Source organism: Ovis canadensis, chromosome 19 (assembly GCF_042477335.2).
Source record: "Ovis canadensis isolate MfBH-ARS-UI-01 breed Bighorn chromosome 19, ARS-UI_OviCan_v2, whole genome shotgun sequence".
Lineage (NCBI taxonomy): Eukaryota > Metazoa > Chordata > Mammalia > Artiodactyla > Bovidae > Ovis > Ovis canadensis.
In genome coordinates, this window is record NC_091263.1 from 25,251,672 (window position 1) to 25,263,306 (window position 11,635).

An 11,635-nucleotide genomic window follows, 5' to 3' on the forward strand; every position below is an offset into this window, starting at 1 on the left:
CAGAAGGGGAATCATCATCAAGTGGATAAAATGAGGACTGAGCATCTTTCAGACGTCGAGATAGAAATCAGTGGGGCTCTGCTGGGTGTGGGATGATAGGTATCCACGAGGATTTTTTTACCCAGCCCTCCCTCCCTTTGTTATCCTCCTTTGGATTTTTAAGTGGATCTTCCATATGTTAGATTTACAAGGAAGGAGAAAAGCACACGCTTGTATTTTTTTGAAGTTTGACATGACATGGCAGTCGAGCCCTCCTAAGAAAACAAAGAGACGGTCAGAGAAGTGGTGAAACCTAGTCTTTTCCTATTGCTTTGAGCACATAGAGGCCGTCTAGAAAAGCAGCTGTACTATTGGGAAGGGGGCCCTAAAAGAGGATGTGCCTGTTGGCAGTTCTTAGACACAGAAACATAACATGAAGGGGCGATTGTTTTTATCGTTTTCCCCTGAGTCTGGAAGACTATTTTGCCTCTTATCTCCTGGGATTTAATTTCCCCAGCAATGATCAGGCAAGCTTTCAGGTGCGGGGAAGAAGAAATCTTTCAGGTGAAAGGAGGGAGAGCAAAGGTCAGAAGAGCTTGGAAAAGATGAGTGCTAGAGTCCCAGTTCCTCTCTGGGCGGGGGGCACGAACATCCATGATGTCTGGACCATGTCTAAGTCATTTTGGGTGCTTAGGTCATTTTGAATAGGCTGTCTTCCACCTGGCCACAGTGGGGTTTGTTTTCATCACCACCTCCTGGAAAATTGACCCCTCCACCCTCAACATACACACAGACAGGATTCCTTCACCCACTCACTCGACATTCAGAAAACTAAGATCATGGCATCTGGTCCCATTACTTCATGGCAAATAGATGGGAAAACAGTGGAAACAGTGACAGACTTTATTTTCTTGGGCTCCAAAATCACTGCAGATGGTGATTGCAGCCATGAAATTACAGGATGCTTGCTCCTTGGGAAAAAAGCTATGACAAACCTAGACAGCATATTAAAAAGCAGAGACATCATTTGCCAACAAAGCTTTGTCTGTCTAGTCAAAGCTATGGTTTTTCCAGTGGTCATGTATGGATGTGAGAGTTGGACTGTGAAGAAACCTGAGCAGCAAAGATTGATGCTTTTGATCTGTGGTGTTGGAGAACGCTCTTGAGAGTCCCTAGTACAGCAAGGAGATCAAACCAGTCAATCCTAAAGGAAATCAGTCCTAAATATTCCTTGGAAGGACTGATGCTGAAGCTGAAACTCTAATAGTTTGGCCACCTGATGTGAAAAGGCCAACTCATTGGAAAAGACCATGATGCTGGGAAAGATTGAAGGCAGGAGGGAAAGGAGGCGCGACAGAGGATGAGATGGTTGGATGGCATCACCGACTCAGTGGACATGAGTTTGAGCAAATTCTGGGAGATAGTGAAATACAGGGAAGCCTGGTGTGCTGCAGTCCATGGGGCTGCAAAAAGTCGGACATGGCTGAGCCACTTAGCAACGACAACAACAAGCAACTGAAGAACTGAAATTTTATTTAATTAACTTTATTTTTATGTAATTAAGTTAGTGGGCCTCTGTATTGGACAGGGTCACTTTAGACTTTAACCCAGAATGGTTTTCTGTGCAGAGTAGTAGTTGAGAAGATAGTGAGGGGGGAAGGGCAGAAGGAGGGCCTGGGGCCGTGGGAATGAAGGTAGCTCTTCATAAAAATGAAGATTGTATGGATTTTAATCTCTCCCCATTCACACGTTAGTGGGCACAATGGAAGGCATTATTTTTAGGAAGAGATGCTCCCTAGGGGTTGGTACCCTTGTTCCTGACCTAAGTTTAACTTGATGGGGGGTTTTTTAAAAATTCATTTATTTATATTTAGGGCTTCCCCTGTGGTTCAGTGGTAAAGAACCCACTTGCCAATGCAGGAGATGTGAGTTTGTATCTCTGGGTTGTCAAGATGGCCTGGAGAAGGAAATGGCAACCCACTCCAGTATTCTTGCTTGGGAAATCCCATGGACAAGGCACCTGGTGGGCTACAGTCCATGGGGTCACAAATAAGTCAGACACAACTTTGCAACTAAACCACAACAACAGTTTGTTTGTTTTTGACTGTGCTGGGGCTTCACTGCTGTGCACAAGCCTCTCATTGTGGTGACTTCTCTTGTTGCAGAGCATAGGCGCTAGGCGAAGGGGCTTCAGGCGGTGAGACCTGCGGGCTCGCAGGCTCTAGAGCACGAGCTCAGTAGTGGTGGTGCAGGGGCTTTAGCTGCTCCGAGGAATGTGGAATCTTTCTGGACCAGAGATTGAGCCCATGTCCGCTGCATTGGCAGGCAGATTCTTGTCCACTGTACCACCAGGGAAGTCCACTTGATGGGTTTCGTTTTTCACATCTGTGGTCCTGAGTAAAGCATCTTTAGGACACTAGCTTGTGTGCCCAGATGAACAAGCTAGGATATAGGCTAGGATAAAAGATGTTCTCACCTTTGGCTCTTTCTGGCTATTACTGTGCCCCATTCTGATGAAAATGGAGATGGTTATCTTTGGGTGGCTTTTGCATGTAGGTGAGAAAGCCTGAGAAATATAGGGTCTTGGTGAAGATTTCTGCTGTTCTTTAAATAAGAACTTCCATTAACGTGCACGTGAATCCTTTGGGAGCCTTTTAAATGCAGATTTTGATTCAGCAGATTCAGGGCAGGGCCTTTCTCACTAGCTGCCAGCGGAAGGCAGGGCCCACAGGGCGGTAGGGAGGTTGGGGGCGGGGTGAACCTGAGAGGTCGGGGTCCTGTCTTTCTCTGCCTCTCAGGACAACCACTAGATGGCGGCATGTCCACCTTCTCGAGCAGCTGGACTGCTGTCAGGACCTAGGAGACTGGCGCGTCTATTGTCATTGTTCTCGGTTGGTGGTGACTTTTCCTTTGATTCACTGGTGCATGGCTTTTCAGAGAATAAATCCAGGCATCTGAAGCCTTTCTCTCTGGTCCTCCCCGAGGCACCAGCTGCTTTCTGCTCTGTGAAGGTGCCTCGTGCCCAGGACTAAGAGGATTCTGACCTTCTCTGTGTGCGTTTCCCCCATAGATGGAGCCTGTGACTCAGAGGCCATGGTGTGTCAACCTCGAGTTGCTTAGCACCACAAAATGCCCTCTTTTTCAGTAAATGAAGGCATGCGATATTGATGATACTTTTTATTTATTATAAAATCAATAGATTCTTTTTTAAAAAAAGAAAATATTCTTCATAAGCCCACCTGCCTGGAAACATTAATATAGTTGTGATTTAGTCATTTACTCTTATTCCATGCATTTACACTGATATATTTTAATTTTCTTTTATGAAAATGGGATGGCTACATAAATTTCACTTGATAAAGTGTTTGTAATAAAGCTTGTCAGTTTCATCTTTTTTAACTCGAAAGGAAGATTTCTTACGAAAGCAAAGTCTCCTTTTGAAATGATATATTTCTGGTTTTTTAACAAGAAGAATCTGCCTGTAATGCAGGAGACATAGGAGATGTGGGTTTGATCCCTGGGTCAGGAAGATCCTCTGGAGGAGGAAATGGCACCCACTCCAGTATTCTTCCCTGGAAAATCCCATGGACAGAGGAGCCTAATGGGCTACAATCTATGTGGTCACAAAGAGTCAGACACACCTGAGCAACTAACATACACAACAAGAACTATTACAGCTGAGCACTACTGCAGCTTTAAAAGATCTCTTTTAATTTTTAATTTTGAATCTGCTTGTATATATCTATTAAATATGACCATTGTAGAAAATTTGTAAAAATATCATTTTATATAAGCACAGAGGGACTTGGTTAGGATTCCACACTTACACTGCAAGGGGCACACGTTCGATCCCTAGTCGGGGAACTAAGATCCCACATGTCTTAGGAAGCAGCCAAAAAAGAGAAAAATAAATACATTTTTTAAATAAATAAAAATAAAAACAAAACTTTATTGTAATTATACTTTGGCATATTTTTATCTAGTCTTTTGGTTGTTCATTACTTACATAGTCATCTTTTTTAAAAAAACCTGTGATTGTAATGTATGAACAACCTTATAACCTAAAGTTTCTTCTCTCTCTTAAGCTTATAGAAAATTCAGGAAAAAGCAGACAAGTTCAGAGTGATAAATCACGTGTACCTACCCAGAGATGCCGACACACAGCTACCACTGTCAGTGTTTCAGCACATTTCCTTTTATGCTCTTCTGTGTGGCTGATATCACTCTCTAGTTTCTTGCCTGATTTCTGTACCTTTCTCTGGTCTATAACCACCTTCTTACTTATCCTGAACCACACAGCCAAGCATTATTATACAACTGCATCTAACTGCCTCTGCTGTCAAGCTTGGTAGTCTTTCTGTTCAGTTTCAAATGACTTTTATACTAAACTAACTGCCCTGGTGGAAGAATGATGCCCTGAGGCAGGAGGCAGGGGTCAAGTGGCCAGGTTTCCATCCTGATTGTGCGTTATCACAGTTTTCTGTGTCTTCAGAGGCATTCTAGGATGAAGGTGGGATGCCAGGCCCAGTGGTATTGTTCAGTCACTGTTACACCACATGGTTCATGTTCTCTGCCTCAGAGCCGGCTGCTTGCTTAGGTGAAGTGGGTCTTCCCGTGCCAAGGATTTCCACTTCCTTTTTTCTAGAGGTTAGTGCCAGAGTGCTCTTGCTTCTCTCTGGCACTGGAAAGTCTCTTGATTAGAAGGCAGCGGGGATTTGCCCGGGAAGTGGCTGTGTGTGTGCTCGCGTTTCTGGCTCTCTGACCCAGCCTTTTGAGAGGCGAGCGAGGTGTGTATCAGAAGGCACAGCAGGTGGTGTCGGAGCTCTGCTTGGGTCCCTCCCACTGCTGTGTGCTCCCTGATGGGGTTCACTCCGCACAGCCCACACTAAGGCTTGTTCTCAAGGAGAACAACCTAAGGGCTTATGGAGCCTGCTTTGCTCAGGCTCCTTCAAACCAGAAGTGCCTGAGATTCATAGCCTCTAGGAGGTTGGTGACATTGTACAGGAGACAGGGATCAAGACCATCCCCATGGAAAAGAAATGCTAAAAAGCAAAATGGCTGTCTGGGGAGGCCTTACAAATAGCTGTGAAAAGAAGAGAGGCGAAAAGCAAAGGAGAAAAGGAAAGATATAAGCATCTAAATGCAGAATTCCAAAGAATAGCAAGAAGAGATAAGAAAGCCTTCTTCAGTGAACAATGCAAAGAAATAGAGGAAAAGAACAGAATGGGAAAGACTAGAGATCTCTTCAAGAAAATTAGAGATACCAAGGGAACATTTCATGCAAAGATGGGCTCAATAAAGGACAGAAATGGTAGGGACCTAACAGAAACAGAAGATATTAAGAGGTAGCAAGAATGCACAGAAGAACTGTACAAAAAAGATCTTCACGACCCGGATAATCATGATGGTGTGATCACTCATCTAGAGCCAGACATCCTGGAATGTGAAGTCAAGTGGGCCTTGGAAAGCATCACTACGAACAAAGCTAGTGGAGGTGATGGAATTCCAGTTGAGCTATGTCAAATCCTAAAAGATGATGCTGTGAAAGTGCTACACTCACTATGCCAGCAAATTTGAAAAACTCAGCAGTGGCCACAGGACTGGAAAAGGTCAGTTTTCATTCCAATCCCAAAGAAAGGCAATGCCAGAGAATGCTCAAACTACCGCACAATTGCACTCATCTCACATGCTAGTAAAGTCATGCTCAAAATTCTCCAAGCCAGGCTTCAGCAATATGTGAACCATGAACTTCCTGATGTTCAAGCTGGTTTTAGAAAAGGCAGAGGAACCAGAGATCAAATTGCCAACATCCGCTGGATCATGGATAAAGCAAGAGAGTTCCAGGAAAACATCTATTTCTGCTTTATTGACTATGCCACAGCCTTTGACTGTATGGATCACAATAAACTGTGGAAAATTCTGAGAGAGATGGGAATACCAGACCACCTGACCTGCCTCTTGAGAAATCTGTATGCAGGTCAGGAAGCAACAGTTAGAACTGGACATGGAACAACAGACTGGTTCCAAATAGGAAAATGAGTACATCAAGGCTGTATATTGTCACCCTGCTTATTTAACTTCTATGCAGAGTACATCATGAGAAACGCTGGACTGGAAGAAACACAAGTTGGAATCAAGATTACCGAGAGAAATATCAATAACCTCAGATATGCAGATGATACCACCCTTATGGCAGAAAGTGAAGAGGAACTAAAAAGCCTCTTGATGAAAGTGAAAGAGGAGAGTGAAAAAGTTGGCTTAAAGCTCAACATTCAGAAAACAAAGATCAGCATCCGGTCCCAGCACTTCATGGGAAATAGATGGGGAAACAGTGGACACAGTGTCAGACTTTATTTTTTGGGGCTCCAAAATCACTGCAGATGGTGACTACAGCCATGAAATTAAAAGACGCTTACTCCTTAGAAGGAAAATTATGACCAACCTAGATAGCATATTCAAAAGCAGAGACATTACTTTGCTGACTAAGGTCTGTCTAGTCAAGGCTATGGTTTTTCCAGTAGTCATGTATGGATGTGAGAGTTGGACTGTGAAGAAGGCTGAGCGCTGAAGAATTGATGCTTTTGAACTGTGGTGCTGGAGAAGACTCTTGAGAGTCCCTTGGACTGCAAGGAGATCCAACCAGTCCATTCTGAAGGAGATCAGCCCTGGGATTTCTTTGGAAGGAATGATGCTGAAGCTGAAACTCCAGTACTTTGGCCACCTGATGCGAAGAGTTGACTCATTGGAGAAGACTCTGATGCTGAGAGGGATTGGGGGCAGGAGGAGAAGGGGACGACAGGATGAGATGGCTGGATGGCATCACTGACTCGATGGATGTGAATCTGAGTGAACTCCAGGAGTTGGTGATGGACAGGGAGGCCTGTTGTGCTGTGATTCATGGGGTCGCAAAGAGTCGGACACGACTGAACGACTGAACTGAACTGAACTGAGGGCTTCCTTGATAGCTCAGTTGGTAAAGAATCCACCTACAATGTAGGAGACCCCAGTTTGATACCTGGGTCAGGAAGATCCGCTGGAGAAGGGATAGGCTACCCACTCCAGTGTTCTTGGGCTTCCCTTGTGGCTCAGCTGGTAAAGAATCTGCCTGCAACGCGGGAGACCTAGGTTTGATCTCTGGGTTGGGAAGATCCCCTGGAGAAGGGAAAGGCACTCCAGTATTCTGGCCTGGAGAATTCCATGGACTGTATAGTCCACGGGGTCACAAAGAGTCAACACAACTGAGCGACTTTCACTCACTCACTCAAGGCAGGCTGTGGACTGTGGCAGAGAGAGGCGAGAATCTGAAAGCCCATTCCCCTTGCCTTGGACAGCGCAGCTCTGATGATTCACTCCAGATCCCCCAGGGAACCGTGGGGCGGACAGCCTGCCTGCTTCCTCCCCACCCTCACTGGTTTCTTCTTTCTTGAACCGCTTGCACACAAATCTTTGGCTTGGGGTCTGCTGTGGGGTCTGACTACTGATGGGATGCTTTTATTTTTCCATCTCCTTTAAAGTGTCCCTGCTTCTGTTAGAACATGACATTGAACATGCATTCACCTCTTCACCACATGATAGTACTTAAGCCAGGTGTGAAAAGCCCACATCTGATTGATCTGTTTAGTAAGATTCCATGTTAACCAGAAGGGCTTTTTGAGTGTATAATCTGATACCAAATAAAGCATTTGCCCCTTTTCAGACTTCCTTTATTGGATGATTTCTAATCATAACTACTTTCTCAGTAAATTGAACTGAGCAGTTAGTGTCTTCCCTCTTGGCTGGAGAGCTGGCTCCTTACTCCTGGCTTTTTCCACTTTCCAATTAGATGTGTGGGTGGCTGGTGTGTAGTTGGATGTTACTGCTGCAGTAAGCTACCCTCCTGCTGTTATATCGTTGAACTGTTGTATCAGTTATCCATTGCTACTTAAGAAACAGCCCTCAAACCTAGGGATTTAAAGCAACAAGCACTTATTTAGTTCATGATCCTACAGCTCAGCCACTGAGGCTGGGCTATTCTCATAGCTGTAACAGAACTTCTTCAAGTGTCTGCCTCTTGCTGATCTTGACTGGGCTCTTTCATATCTGTGGTGCCTCAGTCTGGACCACTGGGTTGATTCATCTTTGTTTTATGATGTTTCTTATCTAGCCTGGACCTGAATGGAACTAAACAAGGCTTCTTGAGGCTCAGGCTCAACACTGGCACAAAACTCACAATCACTACATTCTCCTTGTCATAGCAGGTCATGAAGCTAGGCTAGAGTGGTGGAAGGGGGGAACAGGTGCTCTGCAGTTGCCTGGCTACATGGAGGGGTGGAGAGGTGTGATCGTCTTTGCAATCTATGCCTGTGTGATCTCTGAAGTCACAAGAAGCATCTGGGGGTGTTTTGCAGAACTGAGCATTGGTGAGGGACCAGCTAACGAGGGGGACATTTTCCGGAACGTCTGCAAGCAGCTGGTGACAAACATGAACTCAGGAAGTCACTTGTTGGAGAAAAACTTTTGGAAGCATGAACTGGTTCAGAGGTTCTTGCGCCTCCTTTCTTCCTTGCAAGGTAAGGTTTCTGACAACCTTCAATTGTGTTCAAAGATGCTCTATGCACCTTAATACTCTTTTCTACCGTCCTGTTTAAGAATTGATTAAAAAATAAATGTCATGATCTACATGGAGAAGATTCAAACAACACAGAACATTCTCCAGTGAAAAGTGGATCATCCACCTCTTGAACTTCCGTCTTTAAATCTCTTCCCTAGGGCAACCTCTGTTATTGGTTTCTCATGCATCCTCCTGGAATTTGCATATGTGATCTATTTACATTTTTTTATTTCTTCATTTTTTGTAAACTTTATTTAAACGAGTGTTTAAACAACTAAACATTTGCTTGTGCTGAACTTTCTTTGCTGAACTCGGGTTTTCTCCAGTTGGGGCAAGCGGGGGCTTCTGTCTAGTTGGTGTGCACAGCCTTTTTCTTGCGGAGGCTTCTCTTGTGGAACATGGACTCAGTAGTTGTAGCAGATGGGCTTAGTTGCCCCTTGGCATGTGGGTCTTCCTGAACCAGGGATCGAACCCATGTGTCCTGCGTGGGCAGGTGGACTCTGAACCGCTGGGCCTCCAGGGAAGTCCCTATCTTAAAATACCACAGATGTTTCTCTTTTCTGTTGGCTAAGACTGTACACTCCTTGGGTATTTCCAGCCTTCTCAAAAAGCTCACTGGCGAGTGCCGTCACTGCGGCTCACCTGTGATTGAGTAGCACGGCCGAAATAACTAAGAACTTGTCTATGGTTTCCTGTAACTTGGGGCAGTGATGTCCCTCTCTTTAGGGTTGTGGCTGGGGACAGAAATCACAGGAACCTTTTTTCCAAGTGTGGTGTGTTCTTGTTTTTGAAAGAAATCCCTTCTGACCTGGTCTATGACATTGACCGCGACTGTGCCAACACCTTCCTCAAGCTTTTACTGGAAAAACAGAAATGGCCCGAAGTGCTTTTGCTGCTGACCCGAAAGGTGAGCGGGCAGCCGCCGCTCGGGGACTGTCTCATCAAAGACTGCGACCTCTCGACCCTCGACCTCTGTGCCATCCTCCCCCACCTCAGGGCCTGGGACCAGCGGAGGACCGTGCTCCTGGACCGCCTGATAGACCATGGAGGTGAGTCCCAGATGCTGAGTCAGCCTCGGCGTCGAGCCTGGGGAGTCCAAGTGCCGCAGGTTACGGCGCTTTCACTTGATTTCAGACACTCCTTTTTAATTTTGAAAAAATGTATTTATTTTTTGGCCTTGCCGTGGGGCTTTCCCTGACCAGGGATCAAACCCACACCCCTTGCATTGGGCGCATGGAGTCTTAACTCCTGGACCACCAGGGAAGTCCCTCGGATTCTCCTTCCGCCTCATTCTCTTTCTCCTCCATATCTTCTCACTGGAAGCAGTGATCAGGTCAAGGCACTTTTGTGAATTCTTCCCTTCCCTTTGTATTCTGTGTGAGAAACGTCAGGATTGTGGAGGGGCGTCAGCCCTGGTGCAGCCACAGTGGTCCTTTCCTCCTGACCTTCAGCTGGACCATTCCTTGCACTTGATACGCTGCGTGGGTCCTTGTCAAACTTGGCGGTGTTCTTTCCTGATCCATGATGGGGATTTGTGATGCTTGTTTTTAAAGAGACGGCCAGATAATGGGTGGGTGGAAACATCTGCCACTTTCATCAGCACAGTCACACTTGGCTGGATGTGTGTCTGGAGCGTGCAGACAGCTTGCTGGATCCGGTTTTATTTAAAGCTAATCTGGAAACACCAGCCTCCTCTCCCTACACCTCCACCCCTCCAAAACCCCTTCCTAAGGCCACTACGAACTGGCCTCCATCTCCTCATTTATAAAATGGGAGTGACAATAGTCCCCCTTTCTCAGGGCTGTTTTGAATATTCCATGTGTTCATGGATGCAGGATCTGGGCAGAGCGCCTTGGCTTCATGGTTTTCCACCCGCCTCACAGTTTAAGGGAAATCACCTTCAGAGGAAGTGATGCCACACTGGTCCCAGCTCTCAGAGAGCCTTACAAAGCTTTCCAGTGTTGGCCTTACCCATGGATTTCAAGAGATAGATGGAAGGTTGCCTATTAATGTCTTCAAACCCATTCCTGACGTGGACTCTTACTATCTTTGACCAAAAACCATGGCAGTTGTGGAATTCCTGTTTTGTTCCTGATGAAGCAAGCACTTATCGAAGGCCTCCCTGGGGTCAGGTGCCAGGGCCCAAGGATGGAGAGTGAACTCATGGCTGCTAGCAAGCAGTGCAGGAAGGCTGCAGGTCCAAAGAGGGTGGAGGTCGGGGAGCCTGCAGTGCAGAGGGGAAACGACTGAGCTAAAAAGAAGGTGATGTGCGCATGGGGACATGTCAGGGAACATGATAAATGAGGGCCGATGGGCATTCTCGGGGAGAAGCTTCACAGAAGCAGAGGAAGTGGGAAGCTTGCTCACGTCCTGGTCACTGAGTGTGGGTCACGGCGAGGGTTGGACAGACACCGGGAGTTCAGTCGCTCACACCGGCCCTACTCCAGGACAGTGCTGACAGTGGTCCTGCTGCAGCATGGGAGAGGGAGCTGGAGAGACGGGGAAGGAGACGAGGCCAGGAGGGCCTTGGAAGTGGGGTCAGCACCCCTTCTTACTTTAGACTAAAGGGCAGAAATGGTCCCACCCCTGGGATGTGGCTCACTGTGTCCTGTCTGCCTCCCCCAGCCTTGCTGGAGGGTCTCCAGGGCAGCCAGGAGACGCCGCTCGCTGTGTGCATGAAGCATGAGGACTTCGACCTGGCCTTCCTCCTCTTGACCAAGGGTGCAGAGCCCCGAAGTATTTCTCTCACGGAAGGTGACACTCCCTTGCATGCTGCGCTCCACATCTTTCTAGATGTCAAAGGTAGGCTTCATTCTGTCAGCAGTCTTTTTCTTGAGGACGAAACTGGATATTAGAAAGGATGCTGTGGCCTTTGGTCTTTCCTACTGGGAAAGCCAGCGATCTGGAAAAGCCCTATCTCTTGGCCAAGCCCCTGTCTCTTGGCCCCTCACCCATAGCTCAATGGGAAGGAGTGACCATCACTGTGAATGGTCAGTGTGCGCTGATGAAGAAGATTCTTATGTTTCAAAGTCGGACATCCATAGCTGCACGTACTTTTCATTTGTT

General features: G+C 46.5%; 1 protein-coding gene across 3 annotated transcripts in view; it reads left to right on the plus strand.

Annotated features, from left to right (window-relative positions):
* Window positions 1-11,635, plus strand: part of TRANK1 (tetratricopeptide repeat and ankyrin repeat containing 1) — a 95,358-nt gene that overhangs the window by 44,103 nt on the left and 39,620 nt on the right. For all 3 annotated transcript variants that reach the window (XM_069561300.1, XM_069561299.1, XM_069561301.1), the window contains 3 exons: window positions 8,367-8,528; window positions 9,364-9,618; window positions 11,195-11,371. In XM_069561300.1, the coding sequence (XP_069417401.1) occupies window positions 8,367-8,528; window positions 9,364-9,618; window positions 11,195-11,371 (594 nt within the window). The remainder of the gene's footprint in view (window positions 1-8,366; window positions 8,529-9,363; window positions 9,619-11,194; window positions 11,372-11,635) is intronic.